The sequence below is a fragment of the Cavia porcellus genome, unplaced genomic scaffold (assembly GCF_034190915.1).
Source record: "Cavia porcellus strain 051 isolate PalLab524CR breed Dunkin Hartley unplaced genomic scaffold, mCavPor4.1 scaffold_6, whole genome shotgun sequence".
In the NCBI taxonomy this organism is placed as follows: domain Eukaryota; kingdom Metazoa; phylum Chordata; class Mammalia; order Rodentia; family Caviidae; genus Cavia; species Cavia porcellus.
Window position 1 is genome coordinate 82,205,122 of NW_026947489.1, and position 26,370 is coordinate 82,231,491.

A 26,370-nucleotide genomic window follows, 5' to 3' on the forward strand; every position below is an offset into this window, starting at 1 on the left:
GTTTCCCAAGCTGGCCTCAAATTCTTGATCCTCTGGTCTCGACTTCCTAAGTAGCTGGAATTGTAGACGTGCATCATCTCGCCCAGCTTTTCAACTACTTTTCATTTGGGCTTCTTTTGAATACTTATTCACCATAGGTCTATGTTGTTTTAAGCATCACAAACGCCAGATGACGTGTCTTACGCTTACTGTAGACCAGGTGTTCTTCTCAGTTCCTTGTAACATCAAAATCCATGTTTGCCAGGCATGGCCATTCATGCCTATAATCCCAGCCTTCAGGAAGCTCAGACAGGAGGATCCTTGCAAGTTTGAGACCAGCCTCGTCTACAAAGTGAGCTCAAGGGCAGCCTGAACCACATAGTGAGACCCTCAAACAAAGAAGAAGACCAAAAAAAAAAAAAAAAAAAAATCCACGTGCTGAGCTAGGCATGGTTGTGGGTCTGGAGTCCCAACTACTTTGGAGACCAAAGGAAGAGGGCACCTTGAGCTGAGGAGTTGGAGGGTAGCCTGGGCAACAGGACATCCTGCCTCAACAAAACAAATACAAAATGAAACTAAACAAAATCATAGTCTTAGCCCTACTGGTGCCTTATATATATATTCGGTTATACAGGCTGCAGCCAAATCTGTGCATTACAAGTATATTTCCACTTTGCCAGAACTTTACTTTATGAGGTTTTCTGCTTTGGGAAGATTTCTGAATACGACCTAGTCAAATTTTGTGTTTAATTCTGACTTGGGTAACATGCTCAGAGAGTCCTATCAAACATAATTTTTTCATTTGTATTTTTCTGCACGTGACTTAGATTTACATCTGAATACGTTATCTGATTTTAAGAAAACCAGGATGATTTAACCTGAGCAAGGTCTATGGGTGCACAGGCACATACTTAGGAAGCGTTTTTTCCTTTTTCCTACTGTAGAGCTAATTTAGGCATCCTCATGGAGTGATCGATCCTTTTTCCATCTTTATGAAATGGTTTGTTTTTCATATGCTTTATGTACTTTGGTCCTGCGGATCTGATATAAAACCTCTTTGTGTCATTGTGTCTCTTTTTGTTTGTCTTGTGGTAGTGGGGCTTGAACCCAGGGCATTTGTGATGAGTTGCTTACAGCCCTTTTTTATTTTTATTTCTTAGTTTGAAATGAGTTCTCGCTAGGTGGCTGCGTTCTGTGTTCCGGGTGTGAACTCGATAGGCTTGCTGGCCCAGCCACCGAGAGTGCTGGGATTACAGAGGTGGTCCACCGCATCTGTTATTCTTCCAATATCCTACTAACTTTGGTTTATGAATATTTGAGATACTTAGTTATAAGGGTGCTGTGTGTTTGCTCATAAAGGAGAATGATCAGTGGCATCCTGCTTGAGGCAGTAGAGTTACTCCATGAATTAAAATACTTTCCCAGTTTTCCTTTGCTAAGTATTTTAATATTTAACAAATATGTTTCTCTGTCTCTCTCTGTCTCTGTATCTCTGTTTTTTCCTGCCTGGCTGTGTGTCTCTGTGCATGCGTACCTGTTCACGTGTGTAGTACCGGATGAACCGAGGGCCTTTGCACTGAGCTACATCCCAAGTCCTGTTTGGTATTGTGTTTGTTGTTTTTAATTTTAAAACACTCTCACTGAGTGCCCAAGCTGTGCTCAAATTTATGATCCTCCTTCCTCAGCCTCCAGAATCCTAGGATTATGCTTATGTGCCACCATGTCCAGCTACTTATGGTTTTCTAATCAGAGGGATGCTGTGGCACCCTTCAAGGATATTAAGATCCGCAGGGAATCTCTGAGGATATCAGTTTTCTTAGTGATTTGTGACAGGGTCTCGCTAATTCAGGCTGATCTTGAACTCATTCTGTAGCCCAGGCTGTCCTCCAACTCAGGGTTGGAGGCCTCGGCTTCCTGAGTGCTGAGATGAGAGGCATGCACTAGCATACCTGGCTATTTTGTTCTTCTTTTGTTTTTCATTTTTGATTGTTTGGTTGGTTGGTGTTGAAAGTTGTAAAAACCTCTAGACTCATAAAAATTCCACTGGAGCCAAAGAAGTTTCTAGATAATCCTGAGAACCATGCAACATGTAGTTCCTGGGAGAATGTTTACCAAGTGTTGGCTTGGTTGTTGACCTAAGCGTTGCTTGAACCCTGCTTCTTTTTGAGGAATGTAATCAACATGTTCCTGGTCTGTAACGGGCCGGTGATACCCCCCACATTGTAAAACTGACAGATATTGCGGTTTCATGAGACAAAAACCCTGCTCCTTAGCTGTAAGACTCGAAGTCTTTCATTTTGGCCCCAAAAGGCTGCGTCCGGTTGCCTGTGACAAGGCAAAGGCTATACCATTCAGTCAGCCCCAGACATTAGAAGGAAATTAAAGAAACTGGAGGGGCTTGAGGGAATTCCCCTAAGTCACTTGGTAGAGTTAGCACATAGTGTATTTGACAACAGAGAGAACTGGCAAGAGGTAAATCATAAAAAAGTCACTAAGGTGCTGGAACTGTTATGCAAAAAAGAAACAAGCAGAAACAAAAAGGGAAGTCAGAAGACAAGGAGAAAAAGCGCCCCCCGCTTGAGAAAACTCAATGTGCCTATTGTACAGAAATGAGGCAGTGGTGAAAGGACTGCCCCAAATTAAAGGCCAAAATGGAGAGAGATGCGAAGACCTTATTGAAACAACAAGGAGGGTGTCAGGGCTCAGGTGCCCCCCCCAAGCCCTGGATAACTCTGCAAGTGGGGGGAAACCAGTAAATTTCTTGGTGGACAGGGGCGCAACTATTCTATTCTAACTCAACTGTTGGGAACTCTGACTGATAACAAAGTAAACATGGTCGGCGCCACCAGAGGGTGAAAATCATACCCGAAGGTGGTGGTCCAGTTAACTCGCCCTGGGCAAAAGACCACTATGCATGAATTTCTATGGGTTCCGGAATGCCTTGATCCACTGCTAGGAAGAGACCTCCTTCATAAGGTAAAGGTCCAATTGAGTTTTCAGGCGGAGACACCACAACTGACTCTGGGAACAACACCTGGGGAACAAATGAAGGTACTTGCCTTCCTTCCTGAAGGGGAAAATCATCTCCCACTGGGAGATGATCCCACTCCAGAGACTGACAGAAATGTCCTACAGGGGTGGCAAAGGGAGATATCGGAGTCTGGGCTGAAAATAAGTCTCCCGGTCTGGCGGTAAACCAAGTTCCTCTGGTAATAGAGTTGTTACCCAGGTATCTGCCATCTGCCATAGACAGTATCCAATAAGTTTACAGACCCGCCAAGGAATTGCAAAACATATTGCTAGTTTAAAGGATAATAAGATTCTTGTACCTTGCATCTCTCCCTGGAATACACCATTGCTCCCAGTCTGTAAGTTGTTGGACCCAAGATTACCGGCCAGTGCAAGATCTCCAGGAAGTCAACAGGTGAGTGGTCACCCTGCATCCTACTGTCCCTCATCCCTACACTTTGCTGAGTCTTCTGAGCCCAGATCACATCTTGTATTCTGTCCTGGACTTGAAAGATGCTTTCTTCACCCTCCCGGTGGCCCTGGATGTCAACCCATTTTTTTTAATGGACTGATCCAGGGATTGGGATAACTGGACAATTGACTTGGACTCGTTTACCACAAAGTTTTAAAAATGTTCCCACATTATTTGATGAGGCCTTAGCTAGGGACCTGATGGGGTATCGAGAAGATCATCCAGAGGTCATACTTTTGCAATATGTTGATGGCCTGTTAATGGCCACCAAAACCTTTTAGGATTGCAAAGAAGCCACCAGGGCCCTGTTAGTGACTTTACATGATTTGGGATATAAGGTATCATCAAGAAAGGCTCAAATATGCCAGCAGACAGTGACCTACCTGGGCTGTCAATTGCAAGGTAGAAAGAGGACCCTTTCAATAAAAGGGTTCGAGCTATCCTACAAACACCAGTAACAAAGACCAAGAAGCAAGTCTGGGAGTTTCGTGGTGCAGTGGGATATTGTAGGCTCTGGATATTAAACTTTGCTGAGATAGCCCAGCTGCTATATGACTCTTTAAAGGGGCAAACACAAGGCCCACTAGAATGGACAGAAATGCAAGAGATAGCCTTCCAACAATTGAGGCAGGCCTTAAGAAATGTCCCCACACTGGGACTCCATATCATATATAAGCCATTTTTCCTGTGTGTGGATGAACTGAGAGGAATTGCAAAAGGAGTAATAACTCAGGAACTGGAACCCTGGCAGAGACCAAGAGCTTATTTCTCCAAAAGGTTGGATGCAGTGGCTGCTAGTTGGCCACCATGCTTGAGGATCATAGCTGCCATGGCTATGCTGATAAAGGAAGCTAAGAAGCTTACCTTTGGCCAGAAGATCACTGTGGTAACCTCTCACTCACTTGAGACTCTTATCTGACCTCCTGACTGATGGCTGACAAATGCAAGGTTGTCAAATGCACTACCAAGCATTACTTTTAGATCCTGACTCTATTGCCTTCAAGTCCTTGGTAGCCCTGAAACCAGCCACACTGTTGCCCGATGAGGATCCTTCAGCCCTGCATCATGAATGCGCCACCTTGATCAACAGCTACCAAAGCCTCGGACCCGACCTGACTGACCAACCTTTAGAGGGTGTATCATTACTCTTCTCGGACAGAAGCAGCTACATGCACCAAGGTAAATGAGTTGCAGGGGCAGAAGTGACCTCCAAGACCCAGATTTTGTGGGCAAAGGGGCTGGACTCTGGCACTTCTGCTCAGTGAGCTGAACTCAGCGCCTTGACAGAAGCCCTAAAGCTGGCTGAAGTTAAGTAGATTAACATGTCTACTGATAGCAGATATGCTTTTGCTACACTTCATGTACATGGGGCAGTTTGTCAGGAAAGAGGACTATTGACCTCAGCAGGAGATAAAATAAAAAATACCCCCAAATACTAGACCTGCTGGCAGCAATTTGGCTACCTGAGAAAGTGGCCATAATACATTGCAAGGCCCACCAAAAAGGGAATGATCCCATTGCCAGGGGAAACAATGTGGCTGATGTGGCAGCTAAAGAGGCTAATGTACATTTGATCTCACCCTCAGTGCAGTGTGGCCACTCACAAATGAAACCATCACAGGTTGTATGGGGAGAGTACGTAGCATCCAGAGGAATCCTGGTTTCTGTTTCAGGGCCCTGCAAGAACTCGAGTGGGGAACAAGAGCCTTGGCCCCAGAGTGCCCGGGATCAGGCGAGGCCCTGCAGAGCAAGTGTTTGAGCAACCCCTGTGTGAAATCCACCAGCACAGCACCTTCTGCCTTGCACAGAATCCTGAAGAAATCAATGCCATATCCCAGCTGGGAGAGAAAAAGGAAAGGCTTTGTGGTTTGATGTGTATTTTCATGTGAGTCCTTGGTACGGTGACACTGGAAGACAAAAAGAGGTAGGTGGGCACTCAGACCGATTGGTTAGAAAGAGCAAATTTGGATTTCAGTGAAATCAAGTAATATTTAACTAACACCTTTTAAATTACCCTGATATGCTGAAAGGAAAACCCCATGAATTTGCTTGCACATGAGTGGCTGCCACCCAGGTGACCGAGAAATCCTGTTCCTGATTCCCAAAGAGCCTGGCCATGGAAACGTGACCCTGACTGTGGAGCCATGCTGTGTAGAGTCCAGGTGAGCCAGGTTGAGTCTCCCAGCCTGACGGGCAGCTTCGCCCCAGAAGGTCCAGTGGGTAACCACACAGGTGATGCCCAGTCCACTTCCGAGGGGCCCTGGATCAAGTGCTTGGCCTTTGGGAACAGTGGAGGGCATCCTAGTGCTGAGTGATGCCGGCTGGCCCTTCAAGGCACAGGGCTGTTGTGACGCCAGGGTCCCTGCCCCTGGGGTGTGCCTGTCCCCTCCCCACAAGGACCCAATGGGCCTAAGTGGCTGTAGATGAAGAAATGCTCCTCAGGACCCCTGAACCAGTCAACAACCACTGCTCCCTCAGCTCGCCCGAGAGGTGCCCTGTGAGATGCCTGAGATGCTGCATCTAACCAGAGACAGGTGATCCGTACAGGAAAATGAAGGTGGGCAAATGGAATGCAACCCCAGCAGCAGGCCTGGAGGAGGTGCATGGTGGCAGATTTGAGGATGGGGCCCTGCAGTCTCCCTGTGTTCTCACAGGACCCCACATAGTACTTGGGACACATGCACACAACACTTGCTCTGCCATGACTCACACTAGGCAGACACCCACACCAAGAGAGGTCAGCTTCCCTGGGGACATTCGTGGGTGGATAGGCCCTTGTCAGGCTCTCACACACACAGATTTCAGCCTGTGTGGGGCTCCCAGTGCATCCCATGACACTGACCCAGTCAGGTGCTGGAGAGGCCACACAGAGTACACCAATTCCCTGTGGTGGCTGTGAACCAGCTGGGACCCCTGGAAGGGGACTGGAGGCCAGGGAAGAGACAGGGACAGTGGAGTGTTTGCCAGTCCTCAGGTGAGCTTTTGGGGCTGGAAGGGACCCTCTGGCTGGAGGAAGCAACATTCTGTCTCTTCCTGCAATTTCCCTCAGCAAATTTTGAAGGAATGAACAAAGACAGTTAATGTAAATGTTGGGAGCCTGCCGTATTACCCATGAGAATATAGCCACAGGATGGCGTCCGCCTACCGCCTCGCTGCTCCCCCGCCCATCGTGTGCCCAAGATGGCGCACACATCCTGCTTCCTGGTTCTTGCTCGGCTTACTGTCCCCGCCATATATGGTAATGATTGATTGCTTCCTTGTTGCCACCCAATCGCCTGTCCCCACGTGTAATCCCATGATTGGATAACATTAGCTATATAAGCCCAAGTATAGGAAGTGCCCGACGCACAACACGGAAGAAGCCGTCGAGGACGGACATGTATTGAGGTTGCTGCCCAGTCAATAAAGGTGCTTGCAGAGGCTGAGTGTTCGTGTGCTCCATTCCGCGGGACGGAAGCGGCGCCGGACAGCTGGTGTCCCGTACAGGGACTCGAAACCATTCCCGTGCCTTCTTCGGCTCCTGTGACTGTGTTGAAAGACGGTACGTACCTGCGGGTGAGCGGCGGCTTAACCCGGCCCTTGGTGGACGCACTTTAAGGGACCTACTGGTCGACCCCTTGAGGGGATCGACATTGCCCGAACAAGAAGGGCAGGCCTCTGTTGGCTATTGCGCCTCGGGGCTCTTTAATTTTGTTAAGATGGGCAATGTTAACTGCGGCCCCCTCGCCTTATCGCTGTGGTTGTTGCTTAAGGTGCGAGGGATTAGGATAGATAAGCAAACGGTGCTGCAGTTTTTCAAATGTATCGATGGTTTGGCCCCATGGTTTCTGCCCACCGGATCCCTCACTTTACCCTCCTGGGAGAAGTTAGGATGTGATATTCAGTTTGCTGAGGAACAAGGGATGGATGTCGACCCTATGGTCCGCCCCATATGGGAGATGGTTCGGGCATGTCTCAAAACTGAAAGTATGGTAGGCATACCATACCCAGAGACTCAAAGAGGCATGCCACGCTTTCGAGCAGGCGCGCTCGGAGAGCTCCAGGGAGGCCTCAGAGGTTGGCTCACCGAGCCATTCAGATTCAGAGGGGGAAGACCCTAAGGTGGGCCCAGAGGAGGAAACTGACAGTAAGATAGGCCCACATCGCAATACAGGGCAGAAAGTTCATAAACCTGCTGGAGCCTTGTGTGAAGGGCTGATGGAGAGCTTAGAGGAAGAGCTCGAGAGAGTGGAGAATGATATACAGGAAGTACATACCCCAGGCGGGACGAGACCAACCCTGTCTGCCCCTCCCTGGGAGCCACCCCAGGAAATGAGCGCACCTGAAGGCTGGGGGCCACCCCCTCCCTTCCCTGCCACACTTCCGTCCTCCGGACGCCGCTCGTTTCATGGTCGCTTGTGGGACGTCCTGCGTAGGGGCCTTGCCTCATATGCTGTTTTTGATAAGGAGGGCAATTCTCTGACTGGCCGTAAAGACTCACAGCCAAAAAATGGCCAGAGGGGGCCCTCCTACAAGGCGGGCCCCCTTTCCCCCAGCAGCCCCTTTCCGGGAGTGAACAGCCAGTTAGGGCTACCCCAGGGTCAGCAGGAGTGGACCTCTGTGCTGCCTCCGGACTCATACTAACACCTGAAATGGGAGTCAAATTGATAGAAACTTCATTTAAGGGGCCATTGCCACCGAATACTGTTGGCCTGCTTTTAGGGCGCTCTTCAGTGGCCCTTCGTGGCCTTACAGTTGTGCCAGGTGTCATTGATTCTGATTATATGGGCAAGGTTAAGATTATGGCTCAGTCATTACAAGGAACACTGATTATAAACAAAGGGGATAGGATAGCCCAGTTACTTATTCTGCCCAGCTTGCATGGTCAATATCCAGCTAAGCAACAGTCTCGGGGTGCCCAGGGATTTGGGTCCATGGGCGAAAATTTTATTGGCCTTCATATGACCTTGCAGGAACGACCCATGTTGCTCCTCTCAATCAATGGTAAGAAAATTAAGGGGTTGCTAGACACCGGCGCTGACCGCTCTATCATTGCTCATAAAGATTGGCCGGCCTCCTGGCCCCTCAATGTGGCAGAATAGACCCTTCAGGGATTGGGATTTGTGCATTCACCCAGTATAAGTGCGCAGTCCCTTCCCTGGCAGGACGAGGAGGGACATGGTGGGTCTTTTCAACCCTATGTCCTTAACCTCCCAGTAACCCTTTGGGGCAGAGATATTCTAGTCCAAATGGACATCACCCTACATACGGGATGTTCCGAGGTGGCTCAAAACATGATGAAGCAGATGGGCTATACCCCCGGTAAAGGCCTGGACATTTAGCTCAGCAGCATAAGCGCCTGCCTTGTAAGCAGGCAGTTGTGAGTTCAATCCCTGGTATTGATAAAAACGAAAAAGACAAAAAAAAAAAAAAATGAGCAGCCTATGTTGTTCTCTCCCTGATCTTTGGGTTCCCGTCCAAGCCCAGGACACTCTCCTCGTTGCCAACCAGAACAAAAGGAGGGATAAAAGATTGGTTGTGGCAGGCAGTGGGGGTGGTCTCTTCTCTGTTTGTCCCTGCAGTGGGACAGGCTGTTTTGCAGGCATGGACCTCCGACCAGCTTGCGCTGACCATGGATGCAGTCAATCGGCTGAGCAACGCCACACTAGAGACCATCAAGGCTCAAAGGCAACAGATTGAGCTTAACAGCCAGGCTATACTTTGGCTACAAGAAGAGATCCAGCTCATCGGGCAGGAGATTGATGCGTTGTGGCAGGTTGCCACTCAACTCTGTGATCAGAGGTGGCTGCCTTTCCGGGTCTGCGTCACCCCTGTTCGCACCAACCTGACTGAAACTACAAAGACTATGACTAAATGGCTGCAGGACACTTGTTTGCCAAAATTTCACAACCTGTCAATGATTGTTAGTCAGGAATTAGACGAAATAGAAAAAATTCAGTTGAACCCGGTTAGATTTGATTTGTCTACCCTGAGTGATGTTCTAAAAGGTTTATGGAATCATGTCACCTCTTGGTTCTCCTGGTCCAATTTGACTACCTGGATTTTTATTGCTGTTGCTATCCTGGTTGGATTAGTGGTTGTTAAATGCTTGCTTGATCGTTTGATGCAGACTCAACAACAAGTCAGATTTACAGCCATGGTGGCTATGCAGCTGGCGGAGGCTGGCCCATCTGGTGGTCGGGCGGCTGCATATCTCCTTCATGTTGCAGAGCATCAGTTATAGGGATGCTGAATGGGCGAGCCGAAGACAGGTAAGATCAAGGTACCCCACCTTGCTCAACCTAAGACAGGTCCCGTTCCATTAAGACAGCAAGAGGCACCAAGGTGCGAGACCAGATGGTACTGCATGACATTCTACTCTTGGGGTTTTTGAAGAGAGATGTCAGGCTATACATCTGTATGCATCTAGGTTTCATCCGAATTACCCTAGCCCTGCGCAAAAGGATGAGGCTTGGAGGTCCCTTCCGACGCGGGGGTGGCCAACCTGTGCTGGGGGATGACCTCAGAGCCATGCACAGCGGGGTACAGACCTCTGTAGTCACTTGGAAGGTCTCGCTGTCCTTTCTTGTAAATAAGAAAGGGGGAGATGTTGGGAGCCTGCCGTATTACCCATGAGAATATAGCCACAGGATGGCGTCCGCCTACCGCCTCGCTGCTTCCCCGCCCATCGTGTGCCCAAGATGGCGCACACATCCTGCTTCCTGGTTCTTGCTCGGCTTACTGTCCCCGCCATATATGGTAATGATTGATTGCTTCCTTGTTGCCGTCCAATCGCCTGTCCCCACGTGTAATCCCATGATTGGATAACATTAGCTATATAAGCCCAAGTATAGGAAGTGCCCGACGCACAACACGGAAGAAGCCGTCGAGGACGGACATGTATTGAGGTTGCTGCCCAGTCAATAAAGGTGCTTGCAGAGGCTGAGTGTTCGTGTGCTCCATTCCGCGGGGCGGAAGCGGCGCCGGACATGTAAAGAATAGGTAAGGTTCTGTTTGTTTTGTTTCATCTTGTTTTGTGGTATTAGGGATGGAACATAGGGCCCAGGCATGCTGGGAAAGTGCTGTCACAGCTGAACTACATCCCTAGCCCGGCACAGTGTCCTTTAGATCCCTGGAGTGGTGACCAGCATGGAGACACTGCAGCATGAAGTGTCATGGGTAACGGGAATAGCTTTGTCTTCCCAACAGCCTCTGCCTGCAGCCCACTCACCAAATCAGAAGGGCAAAAGGGCCTGGAGGAATGCAGAGCCCAGGGGATCCACAGGCTCTGGGCCCACCTGCACTGACTTGAGCTGAGTGCCGTGTCCTGTCTTCCTCCACAGGACCATGGTTGGTCCACTTGGCCTCCTGGTAGGTGTGGTGCTCACAGCCAGCCCTGTGCTCAGCATCCAGTCCTGCTCCTCTGATGGCCAGATAGCCTTGTTTCATTTCTGCAACCTCAAACAGGTCCTCCCAGTCCCCAGCACCACCAGGAACCTCTTGCTGAGTTTCAACTACATCAGGAATGTCATTGGCTCCTTGTTCCCCTTCCTGGAGCAGCTCCAGCTGCTGGAACTCGAGTCCAAGTTAACTCCCTTGACCATTGGCACTGACCCAGAACCTGCCGAACCTCAGGATCTTGGACTTAGGTGACAGCCCATCTCCAGCGGTCCCAGCTGTTCCACAGCAAAGAATTCACCAATGTAAAGTGTACATTTCAGTGTTTCTCAGTACCCTGACACATGTGCACCCACCACCACCATCAATTTTAGGACATTTTCAACACATAAAAGAAACCCTGTGTCTATAGCAGTCACTGATTTCTCCCCTTCCGACCCCTGCTGTTTCTAGCCCTGGGCCATCCTTAATTTAATTCATCTATTCTGGCATCTCATGTATGTGGAATCCTATAATTTATTGTCTTTGGTTAGCAGCTGTGTTTAAGATTATTTTGAGAAAAGAAAACACATTGATGTTGTACTCTACTCAAAAAACAAGGCCCCATGAGGAAAAACGGGGCAAGACCCCAAAATGACAAATGGGGCAAGACATCTTTATAAAAGAAACGATTTTATTTTAGCTGGCCCAGCAACACAGTGCAGATGGAATTTGCAAAGCTGTGCAACTGAGTTAGAGTTTTGGCTGACTTTTATAGTTCATTTATGATTAACTCATTGATCATTAAGTACATAGTGATGAGAAACAGAAATAAGGTGGGCCTTTCTTTGTTCCCTTTTGCTTGAGGTCAGAGGCATTTCAGAGTGGGTGGTTAGCCAATTCATAGCCCTTGGTCTGCCAATTCCAGGAACATTTGTCTCTCATAAAGGGAACAATGGTTGACATTTGTCTCTTACAAGGGGAACAAAAGTTGACATAGCACACAGGTCACTAAGGGGGGGGGATGTCACATTACAGAACAGCAGAACGACATGGGCAGTTAATTTATAACTATGTGGTTGGTGCTTGGTTACTAGGGTAATGAGCTCAGTACAGAATGACAATATTACTAATAAGTATATTTTTAAATAACTATGTTAATTATCTTTTTATCAATTATTTTAATTTTTAGCATCTTAGTATAACATTCCCCACTGAGTTTTGTCAGTGTTCCAAATCATTGGCTCATGGAATTTTTAAGCAGTGGTGTTTGTTCATAAACTTGTGTCCTTAAAACCATGAGTTTTATTGTATGAACCTGGTCTTTGACATAATTTACTAATCTGTTTATAATGCAAGGTCCAATTGTTAAACAAGTAAGTAAGATTAACACAGGTCTGGAGGCTGCTATGATTAACGTTGTCAACCAGGGAGATAGAGAAAACCACCACTCAAACCAATTCTGTTCAGCTTGTCTGGCTTGTTCTTGATCCTGTAGCTGCCTTTTAAGGCTGGCCATACCTTGTCTGATAACCCCATAATGATTGGCATACAGACAAAAATTTTTGCCTAATGCCAGACAAAGGCCTCCTTCCTTTTGGAACAGGCGTCTAGACCCTGCCAGTTTTGTAAAACCATCTCAGTCAGTGAACTTAAAGAATCATCTAATTTGGAGACAGAGTCACTAAGGGCTGTTAAATCTTGGTCAATGAGTGCAGGTAAGGTGTCTATAATTTTGGTTTTTTTGACTATTAGGCTGGACACTCTTAAACCTATTGACCTTGTTATACTGGACTCTTTAAGTCAAAGCTAGGAAACAAGTGACTCTTACCATTATCTCTAGAGTACCAATACACTTGGGGAAAGATATGTCTAATATGTAATGCTCAAGGCACTGGGTGAACAGGTGATGCATGGAACAAGGAGTTATTAGAAGTACAGGCAAACCAGGCTCCATTGGGAGCAACAAGGTGTTAATTAGCAGGATAGGAAAAAGTATAAATCAAAGCTGAAGAGGTAGAATTACAGAGTGCAGCATAAGGGGAAGTGTGTAAAGAGTAGGAGGCAGAGGAAACACAGGTTTCTGGAGCACCCTGTACATTGTCCAGTGTCAGCAGGGGCTTAGCAACCCACCAACAAAAGGTGTCATCTCTACAGGAATTTAAAACAAGATTTAGAACAAGATTTAGAAAATTTAGAACAAGATTATCAGATACATTTGGCAATCTTAAGCTTTAAAGAATCCTTGAAGGGAACAACAGTCCACTTATCTGTATGTTGATTGCTGTCAGAGGCCAGAACTGGTTTGACGTGGTAATGATGAATCGAGGCAGGCTTTTTTGTGACTTTGATGCCATCCAGAGTGTTGAGAACCATGGTGTAAGGGTCTTCTCACCATGGTTTGAGAGACTCACGGTGATGTCTCTTGATGAGTAGTGTCCTAGGTTTCACTGCACGACATTCATCCTCAGGATGGGTTGCAGCAGAGGTTGTTGTTCTCGGAATAACTGGTGGATGGAAGTCAGAGATAGCTAAAAGGCCTGGAGGAACTTAACAAGATCTTGATTAGCCAGATCAGCTATTTTTTTTTTTTTTAGAAATCTTAGGAATAAGAGGAGGAGGTCTCCCACATAGAACATTAAAGGGGAAACAACTGTAACATATGGGGTACATTGTGCACGCAAGAGAGCAAAAGGAAGGAGACTCACCCAGTTCTCGCCAGTTTTTAATACCATCTTAGTTATTACCATTTTTAAAGTCTGGTTTATCCTTTTTACTTGTCCTGAACTTTAAGGCCAGTAAGCACAATGGAATTTTCAATCAACCTGCAAAACGTGGGTTAGTTTTTGAGTTATCTGGGCTATAAAAGCCGGGCCATTGTTAGACCCCATAGATAAAAGGAGGCCAAATTGGGGATTCTCCTATCAGGGCTGACTCAAGACTTAGTAGGAAATCTATCTACCAGTATTCATTCCCTTAAAGTCCAGGCTTTTTTATTTTTGTGAACTCTATTTCTCAATGTTTTTCAGGCATAGTCCCACGATACCAAGTGGTTTCCATTTGTTGTGGTTGCTTAGGGTTTACCAACTGGCACTGAGGGCCTCTAAGGCTCACAGCCTGAGTAAGCTTTGATAACTGAGGGATAAAGAAATGATCTCAAAAAGAGCAGCGAGATTTGACCCTCCCATGTGAGTGGACTGATGAGCTTGTTGGATGAGTTTTCATCTCAAGGCCTCAAAGAGGAGGACTCAATTATCAGGCAGTTGGTACCAGCCCCCAGGGATATCAGACTTTGCTTGGAGTTGAGCTGCGAAATGTAAGTCTTTTTGAGTGCAAAAGGGCTCTGACAGAGTGGGTGGAATCAGTAGCAATGCTGGGATTGTCTCAATCCCCACTGATTTTGTGGCTGCTTTTTGGGAGGCTGCGACTCTGTTATAGCCATAATCCTTGGCATCCAAATAGCAGCTAACAAATCCAAAACTTGGGGAGCATTTTTATCTTTTGGCCCCCTTAAGTCAATAAACCTCATTCCTGATCAATGGCCCCATGAACATGGGCAGTAGCAAATACATATCTGCTATCAGTCTGACAACTTGAGGGCCTCAGTGAGGGCAATGAGTTCAGCCCATTGGGCTGATGTTTTTGGCTCCAAGCTTTGTTCCCATAGAATCTGAGAGTCTGTGACAGCGGCTCCCATAATCTGCTTACCTTGATAGATGTGACTGCTTCCATCAGAGAAATATGATGGAACTCCGGACAGTGGCTCATCTGTCAAGTCTGGTCGAAGCCCCATGAAATGATCAGAGGGGCAAGGAGAGATCATAATTGGGCAGCTGAGTATCTGGGTTTAAAGGCACTGTCCCCTTGAAACTGATGGTAGTCAGATCCAGAAGTAATGCCTGATAGTGCATGACTTGGGAGTTAGGCAGCCATCCATCCAGTGAAGCTTTGATGAGAGTCTCCAGTGAATGAGAGGAGATAATTAAAAGTTTTTGTCCAAATGTCACCTTTTGGGCCATTTTCACCAGGAGGACCACCGAGGCAATCATCTGCAGGTGATGGCTGTCACATTATCAAGGCTCTTGGAAAGATAGGCAATAGGCCTTTGCCATTGTCCTAAACTCTGGGTCAGTACTCCTTTTGCTATCTCTTGTTTTTTATCAACACAGAGGGAAAGAGAGGTTTTTGTAACTTTGACAGAGCCAGAACTGGAGCTTCTGTTAAGGCTGATTTTAATTGCTGAAAAGCCTGGTCTCATGAGTCTGTAATCTAAAGCAGGCAATATCCTATGGCTCCTAGAAATTCTCATATTCGCTTTTTAGTCACAGGAACTGGAATCTGTTGAATGGCTTGCACCAGCTGGGAGGAAAGAGTCAGTTCTAAGCAAAATCTAGTAATTACCTGAGGGGCATTTCTTTAAATCTCTGAGGCCTTTGTAATTGTTGCTTAATATCAGGGGCTGACAGTTACAAAGGTATTACTAATGGCCCTTGCCTTTTTTAGGTGCTACCAGATCTACAGGTGTACAAATGTAATAGGCCTCTAGCAATCTCTCCAGAAACCCCGAGGGAGACTCATCACCCAATTGTCTCCCTTCTGCTACCTTGGACAAATTGGTGGGTTTTCTGGTAGCCCTTAAAGGCTTCTGAGAACAACTGGCGATACTTAACCAGAGCCTTCTTACCTCTGGTTGTCCAATCAGGGCGGAACAAAGGGAAAACACGGTTCTGGCATTCGGGATCAGAGGACAGGTTTTTATTTGGAATGCACACTGCTTTTTATCCCACAACATGAATGTTTTTTTTTTCTCTTTTACTGTAAACAAAATCTGCAAAATCTGCTGGCAGTCATCACAAGTGGGGTGATGAATGGAGAAGACAAATTCCAAAAGACAAATAAGGCCCTGAGGGTCCTTAGAAAAAGGGGGGTGAGGAAGAGGAGTCCAGCAATTCAGAACGCTGATGGCTTCTAGTCCAGATGGGACTGAGAATTACAGTCCTTTTAATTTTTATTTTCATAGGCAAATATATTTTATATATGGTCAACACTGACTTTTTATCATTATATAAACTTAGGATGACAAAGGGCTCCAGGTTGTCCTCCCCTTTTTGAAATATAATCTCATTTTAATGGAAACATTTTGCAGTAAAGGTTTACTGATCCAATACTGTCAAATTCTGAACACATTTGTTTTTCTGTTTCTGTTTATTACCAGTCAATTACCTTTTTTCTAGCTTTTTAGACAACATTAAAACTTTTAACAAAATCCTTGAAGTGACGTTCTTAGTAGTCTAAAATATATTAAATCATTTTATGTCTTTTTACCACCTTAAAATATTACACTTTAAAAACTGTAACTTTTAAAACTGGCTCAATAACAGTATGACCTGTCTTTATTTGGTAAAGCCAATATGATTTTAAAAAACATAACCATATATATATATATACACATATATATATATGTATATATGTATGTATGTGTATGTGTGTAAATATATATGTATTGTTATATATTTACATTTTAACCAGAAAAATACCTTTAAAGGCATGCCAAGGTTGTACATAATCAGTTGAGGACTAAAACATTAAACAAGATGCAACAAAAGACAAGACCAACATTAAAGACACAAACAAAGGATTTTCTGTCCATGGTTCGGCGACCTAAAGGGAAATAAATTTTCATTATGACCCTTAAGTCCAATAAGCTGCATGGAACTTGCAACAGTAGTTTCAGAGAAAAAAGAAATCTAAATTTTAGTACTGAGGTAACAGATTCAAATGAACAAATGACTCCACCATTAAAACATACCAAGCACAAAACCAAATGGATAAAAAATCCCAAATCACAAATGGGCTAGAAGCCCTGTCCCAGAGGGCGTCCCGCTCCGGTGCAGAAGGAGCCAGCCAACCTCCTCTAAACTTCAAAGGTGCGCACTCAAATTACAAAGAACAAAAGATCCAAATACTTAGAGACGTTTCAAGCCGAACGATCGGTGAAAAAATGTGTGTGTGGGGGTGCCCGTGTAATCCCGGAGAGCCCCCAAATGTTGTACTCTACTCACACAATAAGACCCCATGATGAAAAATGGGGCAAGACCCCAAAATGACAAATGGGGCAAGAAGACTTTTTAAAATAAGCACTTTTATTTTAGCTGGCCCAACGACACAGTGCAGATGGAATTTGAAAAGCTGTGCAACTGAGTTAGAGTTTTGAATGATTTTTAAAGTTCATGTATGATTAGCTCATTGATCATTAAGTACATAGTGATGAGAAACAGAAATAAGGTGGGCCTTTGTTCCCCTTTGCTTGAGGTCAGAGGCATTTCACAGTGAGTGGTTAGCCAATTCATAGCCCTTGGTCTGCCAATTCCAGGAACATTGTCTCTCATAAAGGGAACAATGGTTGACACAGCATCATTTGTCTCTTACAAGGGGAACAAAAGTTGACATAGCACACAGGTCACTAAGTGGGGGGGGGATGATGCATTACAGAACAGCAGAATGACATGGTCAGTTAATTTATAACTATGTGGTTGGTGCTTGGTTACTAGGGTAATGAGCTCAGTACAGAATGACAATATTACTAATAACTATATTTTTAAGTAACTACTTTTGTTAATTATCTTTTAATCAATGATTTTAATTTTTAGCATCTTGTATAACAATGGATACATTAAGTAAAAGATTACAACACTAATTAGGGTGTCTGTTGTATGGTGGTTATAAAGAAAAGTATTACATTCCATTTTTAATGATAAAATAATTACAGTGGGATTTTTGGCTTCTTAATTTAATCACTATTTTTCATTTGCTTTTGTTTCCAAGGAATATTTGGGAAGCTTAGCATTGCACCGCATGACCCTGAAGACTGAACTGTTTGCCCTTTCTTATCTTTTCTTAAAAGCTTGCTCAGGGAGATCTTGTTCTGGGTGCTGTTCTTAGAGTAACAGCTCGGAGCATCCAGAGAAGAAGTCCTCCCGCTGCAGCAGCTCGCTAACTGCGCTAACTGCGCAGGGTGTGCACAGGGCAGATGTAGCCCTGGGCGCTGTGCTTCTCTGCTGGAGCTCTTGCGAGGTTATCAATCCATGTGTTAGTGGAAGATTGGAGAATAGTCTGCAGTGGTGCTGCATGTGTGCTTGTGTGTGTGTGTGTGCACGCGCATGTGTGCATGCTTGAGTGTTAAGTTTATCAGAGCTGAGTGCTTTTTGAGTTAATTACTTTATCAGGAATTAGACTGCTTCTAAGGCCAATACCAGATTATGTTTCAGATGACATGTTCTTAGTACAGCTTGCTCTTGGTCAAGCCTTTTCTAAGGAAAATTAATGAGTATAGCTTTCAGTGTGTTAAAGGCGGCTTTCAGTCCCAGGCTGTGGAGGAGGAATACAGGGATGCGGAAGACGGAGCCTGCACCCAGCGACCATGAGCTTCGGTAGCAGCAGGCAGAACCAGCAACACTCAGAACCGCTGAGCTAGGGAGCAGCCCCTGGCAGCCCAGGGAAGAAAGTGCACACACTCGTCGACTACTGTGCAGAGAGGGAGAGGATGACACTGCTGGGCTCCACCATGCCCAGGCCGGAGGCGGTTGGGAGTGACGAGGTGGGCGCTGGCTCCCAGGACCCTGCTGGAGCACTGCAATCGGGGTGGGCCCGCACACGGCCCAGGGCTAAGTGAAAACCTCGAGCCTGGAGTACCCAGGCTCTGTACCAGAGCTCAGGGAACCGTGCCCAGGGCAGGTGGCACCGTGCCCCTGAGTCTGGGCCACGAGGCCCCGGAGAGACTCAACTGAGTGGGCTCTTGGGATGTCGCGGCCTGCAAAGTTCAGGCTGGCAGAGGGCTGCCTTGTGGGCGGCTCTGCAACTGGAGGCGGGGAGCACTCATCGCCTCTCACAGGGTATGGGCCAAAGAGCCTTTCTGGCTCTCGGGACCTGTGGCGACAACACGCACTGGTTACCACTTCTCTGCAATGGTTAAGTTCCCTGAGCTGCACTCAGAAGGACAGAGCGCCCACCTCTGCGGGGCGCATTCTGCACTTCTGGCTGGTCCGGCATCGGCTTGCCGATCACTGGCTCCTCTTGACTCATGGCCAGCTTCTCGGTCATCTCCAGGAGCCTGCATGCAGACAGAGTGCAGCTGGGGTGACCATAGCCACTCGGAGCGGGCTGAAATGTGGGCACCACGGGTCATGCCACGTGGCTGCTCACCTTTGCCGCAGGCTGGCAGCCTCCCGCATCTCCTTTGCAATTAGGCGCTCGGTGTGCCAGGCTTTGACCTGTGGAGACAGAGGGGCCAGCTCAGCACAGAGGCTGACTGAAGCTGGAGGGGGCGAGCTGAGGAGGCAGCTCTTACCCAGTTCTCCTGGACTTTCTCCTCGTGAATAGCAAGCTGCAAGAGAACAAGGCAAGACACAGGTTGAGGGACGCGGCACCATGGCTGCAGCCCTCCGCTGCAGCCCTCTGATGTCTGTCTGTGTGGGGGATTAATGCAAGCTGTCACCACGCGGCTGCCTATTCCTTACCTGGTTTTTAAATGAGCGCTCTGTTTTCTCTAATTCTTGCTCGATTTCATGAATTCTCTGCCTAAAAATAATACGTAGCAGTTAGAACCAAATAAAATCTGAAACAATCTGACCATGTCTGATCTTTAAAGTCCTCATCATACAGAAACATTTTGTAATGTGATGAGCGCAGCGTGAACAACCTCAGTTTCTTGATTTTTCATTTAATGGCTAGAGATTATGAGTTGACAACTTGTAAATTTCCTTAACTGTCCTTGTAATAACATTCTCAAAATAATCTGGCTAAGGGTACCTTCCCCATAAAGGTTTTTCCCTCAAATTATAGCCACAAGAATGACCCAAAATGCTGCCCCTGGCCTGTTGGGGCACCGAGACTCTGTGGGTGGACGTGTGACAGAAGCAGGCTGCTTTCCTAAAGATGGGCACAGGACACTTCTGCAAAAGAGCTTCGCTGTTAACAAGCTTCCCGTCTGTTAAGATAGACCCCCGCCCCGTGTGCATTAAATGCATTCCATGCTTGGACTGTTCATATGCTTCTGTGCCCATCTCTTCTAGGTAACAAAGCAACTCTGCCCTGTTCCTCTGCCTCAGACACCACACTCACTTGTAGACTTTGACTTCCTCTGTGGCCAGCAGCACCTTCTCATCTGCAGCCGACAGCCACTGGTCTTGCTCCTGCAGCTCCAATTCATCCTGAATCAGTTTCCTAGGTGAAAGGCAGCTGCCAGGGGTGAGCTAGCCCACAGGCCACTTCCCCATCCAGCAGCAGGGCACAGGGTCTCAGGAGGGAGGTGAAGCTCCAGGCTCCGGGCCATTTGCTTGTATTCTTGTATTCTCCTACCTCTCCTTGTAATTCTCTAATCAGCAAACAGAACAAGCTAAGAGCACAGCATGCGCCAGGCACTAGCTGCCTGTGTGGGAGATGAGTGCACCCTGAGGGAAGCCAGGATTGCCCAGCAGAGCTGGCTGGAAAAGCAATGGGCGGAGCCCCCCCCCCCATCCTCCATGCTGTCTGGGAAGAGCTGTTCTTCTAGACCTTGGCCATGATAAGCACACAGGGAATGCCGAATGGGTGGACGGGAGCCAGCCAGAAAGTGACCTGGGGGCCCCAGAGGCCAGTGCTGCCCTCCTTCACCCACACATTGAGGACAATACCAAAGACGCTGAACTGAGCTTTAGACAAATCCCTAGGCTTTAAGAAACAAGCATGGAGCTGAGTCTACAGAGGCAGGGATGCTGGGTTGAATTATTAACTGGATGATGGTGACGGCTGACAGGCAGGAGCCGCCCCGGGTCACGAAGCCAGCAGCACTCTGTGCCTCAAGTTTCCTCTATGATCACTGCACATCAAAGCTGTGAGACAATCAGAAGTGACAGGGATGGCCAGCACAAGACACTGGGCAAAATCTCTCGGACTCACTTCTGTAGCTTCATCGCCTTCTATTGGTACAGCTCGTTCAGGATCTCCACCTTCTGCTGCAGCATCCTACACTCCTCCTCCAGCCTGGCTTTGGCTGACTGCAGCATGCCACAGTCCTCATTCAGCTTCTTGATCTGGTCTGGGAGGTGAGACGTGTCACCAAGGGCACCACGAAAGACACAGAACCAGGCTCCCAGCATCCCTGCCTCATCCATGCCAGTGCTCAGCCTGACCACCATGTGTTCAGGGAACTACCTTTCAGGTCACAGTTAGCAGACAGGGAGGCTTTCGGCTTAACTTGCAGGAGTTTGAGTTCCTCCCGAAGCACGGATATTTTGGCTTGTGTCTGAAAATTGTGAGGGAGAGGCACAGGCTTGAAAGTGAGGCACAGTCAGGACTCATCGGCCCCTGGGGGTGTGCTGTGAAGGGACTCACCCCAGAGACATCCATCAGCTGGTTCATGCGAGTCTTCAGCTTACTCTCCTCACCTACAAAGAGAACAAGTGTGGCTGTTTCTTCCTGTGCTGTTTCTAACACTGTTGTCCTGACTTCCACAAAACTGAACTAATGCTCATCAAACACTGAAAGAAAAATAATTCACCAACAGAACTGGCACACTGACTTTTATGACAGCTGAACCCTTAGATTTTGTGAGCTCCTGCCAAGACAGCATGCCACCTGGGCTGTGGCTGAGCAGGCCTAGCTCTGCCACACAATGGCATAGGGGGAGCTGGCCAGCGTGGGACCCTGAGCACCCTCTGCAGCTGGGGCAGTGCCCTGACCACTTTCCTCATCTCACACCCTGCTGCTCTCCAGCCTCTGCCCTCACAGCCTGGGCTGTGGCTCCCCCATCCCCATACTCTAGGTGACCCTTGGCCAAGGGCCTGAGAACCGCAGAATAGCAGAGGCCGTGAGCGTGGATCCAAGTGTCATCTGCAGGAAGCTGAGAAAGTTTCTTCTCTGGCTGTCATGGTTTATGCCTGTGGCCCCCAGGCCTCATGAGTTTGCATTGTACACTTGTGATTGGATCATTATCTAGTGCTTGGATTGATAGTGTCGGCGCTACATCCACAAAGGGGTGGAGCCAGGATGTGATGTAATATACGGAGCATGGTGTGTCTTGGTCTTTTGCCAGTTTCAGCCTTGCTGTTTGCAGCCGCCATGAACTGTGGCTATGCCATGCTACCCTGCCTTGGAGCCAACTGAGTACGGACTGAAACCTCCAGAACTGTAAGAAATAAACCTTTCCTTCCTCAACTTTAGGCTTCAGATATTTTGTCTCCTCAATGAGTAAAAAGTAACTAAGACGCTGGCACAGAGGCCAACACAAAGGCAAAAGGCTCCAGCGTATACATCCGGTTCTCAAGGGGTGGAAAAGCAGCTTTCCCTGCTTGCCTGCTGCTACTGCACCCCAGCGACCCAGACATGAGTATGAATCATTCAGATGTTGGGAGCCATTGAAGCTGGAAACTGACCACACGTGTATGGCCAGGGCATGGCTGTCCCAAGAACAAAGATCCCCTGGGGCTGCCATGTGAAGAAGCTTCCTCAGCCCAGAGAACACTAAGCGCCAAGAGAATCTGAACAGTGGGCTGCTAGGACAACAGGGTGTCATGTGACATTAAGTTGCTAAAAGGTATAAACAAACAGCCCTGAAGTGAGGGACCAGTTCCTTTCTTCCCATCAGGAGGGTAAGGGCTCCCCAGGACCCCTGATTTGTCTCTCTATTTTCTCATCCTCTTGTGGTCCTTCACACTAAGAACCTAAAGAGCTGCATGGGTCGGGGCAAGAAGAAAGTCAGCTGAGAAGCAGCATCTATGTGTGGAATTAAAGACAACAATGTTTAGGAGGTTGAGGCAGAAGATTTGCTGTGGGTTTGAGGCCAGTGTGGGCTACACAGTGATTTCAAGACCAGCCACTACATAGAGAGCTTGTTTAAAATAACAGTAAAGAGATAAAGACAAAAAAAGGGCCCTTGAAGGGTTGAGGATTTAGCTCAGTGGCACAAGCACCTGCGTGGCGAGTGCAAGGTCATGAGTTTGATCCCTGGTTCAAAGAAAAGAAAAAAAAGGCCCTTGGGCTAGGGACGGTCTTACCTCCCACTTCTCCATCGGCTAATTCACCTGGCTCACATCTGCCTGGACCTGGACCCTCAGATTCAGATCCACTCTCAAACTGATTCAGCTGTATGATGCAGTTGGTCAGAGCCTAGCAGAGAAGCGAGAGGCAATTAAGAGCCTCTCCATCCTCACAGTGAGTTTGTTTCCGGAGTGTTCATGAACAGGCTGGGTTGGCTAGGGTGACTTACACTGATTCTATCATCCTTATGAGCGAGAGCAGCTTCCAGATGCCTCTGAGACATCTTTAAGGACCTGATTTCCTTGCTGAGTTCAGCACGCAAATTATCCCGGACTTCAGCTTCCTGCTCTAGCTGAAAGTCACCTGCAAGGATCCCTGTGCACTTGGGACTGCACAGAGGCACAGGACCATGCAAGTGGGATGGGGAAGCAGGAGTCGTGTCCCTCCTTGCCCCATTACAGAGGCTAAGACTTGGTTCAGGACCGTGGAGCGTGTCTTCCACCCTGAGCTGCCAAGGAAGCTGACCCCATCCATCAAGTCCTTCTGAAAAATGCCTGCTGACTCCAATGCCTGACTTCCAGATGACACACGTGGGAATGTATTGTTCTGGCTTAACAAATTCCCACTGGCATGAACTGCTGCAAGGCATGCAGGACTGTCCATACCACCTAATGGGACTATCCTGTGTGTTCCCCCTAGTAGGCGGACATGTGTGTCCCATTCAAATGGGAGCTGCTGGCAGCTAGCCATGGAAATTCTGGCCTCATTGTGGGTGTGTTGAACCCAGATCCCTGATCTAATCTTCCAATGGCCAATGTGAGGCAGTAACTATCAGAGGAGGCTTAGCAAAGCCATCCACTATGTTTTAGGTAAAATCGGGATTCAATGCAGTCTAGGGGGGAAAAAAATCAGGTTAAGAGCTGAGGGAGACCCTGGAGCAAAGATGGCGGATAGATAACAACTGGCTACGGAAGTTCCATGAGATAGTCAACTTAGAATTAAAAATAATACAGAGTGGGGAGCCCCAAACCAAGGGAGATGAATTCTCTCATCCCAAGAAGAAATTAAGGTGACTTGCCAACCATCTGAGGTCCCGCTGTGAATGGCTGATGCTGTGACTTGTCGGGGTCCTGCCACACCCTGCCAGGGTCCCACCACGACTTACCAGGGTCCCCCTGTGCCTTGCTGGGTCCTGCTGCACCTTGCCGGGTCCACGTGGGGGCTTGCTGGGTCCCCGACATGCCTTGCCATGTCGCCACCACACCTTGCTGGGCTTCCACCACCACTGGCCTGGGTCCTGCCGTGACTTGCCGGGGCCTCGCCTCGACTTGCCGGTGTTCCGCCGTGACTTGCCAAGCCGTGGGAGGTCTCGCTGCTTCGACTCACTGGAGGTGCCGTTGCATTGAGTTGGAGGATCAGCGAGCTGAGTTGGCGGGGAACCTACATCGACCTGTGGTGAGTGAAGGGAGTGGAGCCATTTCATAAATAGGGGGTTCTGGCAGATGACATTCTGGGACCTGGCAGGACTGGCAAGTACAAGGTGCAGCAGTGACTTCAGTCCATTGTCCCCTTCCCGAATGGGATTGGTGGAGTGAGCTAGGTCTGGGTCACGTGAACTGGCTGAGACCCAATAAGTTATCTGAGGTCAAGTCCCTGCAGCTGTGTTGCACTCTAACCACACTGGCCCAGGGGGGCCTCGGAGGTTTGGCTGGAGGGGGGCCACGCATAGTAATACAGTAGTGCAGGCCACAGCAGCTTGACTGATCTGGAGGGCAGGGGCCAGCATACGCTGTCTCTGTCTGCAACTCGCTAGCACACTGCAGTGTGAAGGGTCATCTAGCCAACATGCTTCAGAAGAATTGTAACCAACAAAAAGGAAACTGGGGCCTTCTGGAAGAAGCAAAAAAGATGGGAAGATGAAGCAATAACAAAAAGCCCCAGGCCCCAACCCTGAGAACACTGACCCAGGACAGGTAAATACAAAGGAGAATGAGAACAGCAAACATGCTATATCAGACACAGCACCAGTGGACATAAAGAGATATATTTGGGACCTCATAGATGAGTTCAAAAGTGAAACGCTTAGCCAAATAAAGCAAGATATAAGAAGATTAGTAAAAGAGATACCCAGCACCCCTCAAGCAGACACAGACAGAAGAAGGGAGGAACTCAAACACAGGAGAGAACCATTTAGTGAAGAATATAAAAAAAAATATAAAATACATGAAGCAGATTCAAAGAGATCACCAGGAATTTAAAAACTCTATGGAAAGATGGCAAAGCAGCTTGAAAGAAACTAAGGATAGATTATCCAAAGTGGAGGACAATTTTGCAATGTGGGACTATGAAAGGGAAAACTTTTTTAAAATAACAAGGAAACAAGCAGTAGCAATACAAAGGCTAGAAGATGACAAAAGGATCTATAACTTGAGAATAAAGAATGTAAGTGAAGAATCTGGGATACAAACAAAGGAACTACAAAGGTTATTCACAGAAATAATTAAGGAAAACTCCCCAAACATAGGAAAAGGAATGATATTCTGATATATGAGACATATAGAACTCCAGCCACCTACAACCAAAACAGAGCTACACCCAGGCATATAATGATCAAGATTCCAGTAACTCAATATAAGAACAGAATATTAAAAGCTGTTAGAGACAAGAAACAGATAACCTACAGAGGAAGGCCCATCAGAATAATGGCAGACTTCTCGACATAAACCATCAAGTCAGGAAGAGCCTGGAGCAAATTATTCCAAGCCCTGAAAAAAATAACTTCCAACCCAGATTGATATACCCTGATAAACTGTCTCTAGAAATTAATGGAGAAACAAGATGCTTCCAAGACAAACAAGAACTTGGGAAATTTGCAACCACCAATCCAACTCTACAGAGAATACTCCAGGGCATTCGAGAGAGAGCGAAAAGTGTTAGGACTCCAGGAACAGTGGCAGAGAGGCCTCAATGAAAGGAGCAGAAAACAGAATGAAAAGATAAGCAGACACGAGATGGCAAAAAAGAGCATAATAGAAATGAGGCAGAGAAGATTTTATTCAAAACTGATATGATTGATAGTATCAAGTCTGAGAGTATAGGCAATTACACTGAAGATGACAAGACTGAATGATACACATTCTGGTTTGATAACTGCCAGTTTTTGAAGTTCTATACTATATACAATGTTGTGTTTTTACTAACACAAGTGTTATGTATTGACATATTCAATCATACTCTGTCTGATGATATAGCCATTTCGATTGGAGATAACAAGAGACAACACAGAAACTATGGTAGAATGATTTGTACAATGGTCTTATCTTTTTTCATTTCATGTGTTTATAGGAATATGTTTTGTTTTGCTTTGCTTTGTTTTGTTTCTCCCTCTAATTTAGAAAGGATAGAAATACATGTTAATACTCATGCATGTGTAGAATCTATAAACGGTTTATGAGAACTGAACATATGACACATGATGTAATGAACAGATACTTTGAGGAAAAAGACACACTAAAATACCCAGTGCTGATCCTGGAGTG

At 47.1% G+C, this 26,370-nt stretch overlaps 1 protein-coding gene and 1 long non-coding RNA gene across 3 annotated transcripts; one reads left to right on the plus strand and one right to left on the minus strand.

Moving 5' to 3' along the window:
* The first annotated feature begins 6 nt into the window (after nt 1-6).
* LOC106027049 (uncharacterized) lies at nt 7-24,815 on the plus strand. Of its 2 annotated transcripts, XR_010048236.1 has the most exons (6): nt 7-4,639; nt 5,134-5,384; nt 5,491-5,622; nt 5,939-10,441; nt 10,649-10,810; nt 10,907-24,815. It is a non-coding gene; the product is annotated as an uncharacterized LOC106027049 (long non-coding RNA). The 2 variants fall into 2 exon arrangements; XR_001200619.3 differs by having other exon boundaries at nt 5,491-10,441.
* LOC101788197 (transport and Golgi organization protein 1 homolog) lies at nt 18,745-21,055 on the minus strand. The gene is made up of 7 exons (XM_063251215.1): nt 21,008-21,055; nt 20,753-20,891; nt 19,937-20,038; nt 19,333-19,393; nt 19,164-19,199; nt 19,019-19,086; nt 18,745-18,926 (listed from the first exon to the last, which is right to left on the minus strand). Exons 2-7 carry the CDS (start codon nt 20,764-20,766, stop codon nt 18,785-18,787), a joined length of 423 nt encoding a protein of 140 aa, XP_063107285.1. The 5' UTR covers nt 20,767-20,891; nt 21,008-21,055; the 3' UTR covers nt 18,745-18,784.
* Nucleotides 24,816-26,370: the final 1,555 nt, after the last annotated feature.

Excerpts from the sequence above, each read along its gene's own strand:
- LOC101788197 (XM_063251215.1), bottom strand. Across the intron at positions 19,087-19,163 it reads AGAAAGTCCAGGAGAACTGG|GTCAAAGCCTGGCACACCGA; the intron begins GTAAGAGCTGCC and ends CTGTCTCCACAG. Across the intron at positions 18,927-19,018 it reads GCTGCCAGCCTGCGGCAAAG|GCTCCTGGAGATGACCGAGA; the intron begins GTGAGCAGCCAC and ends GTCTGCATGCAG.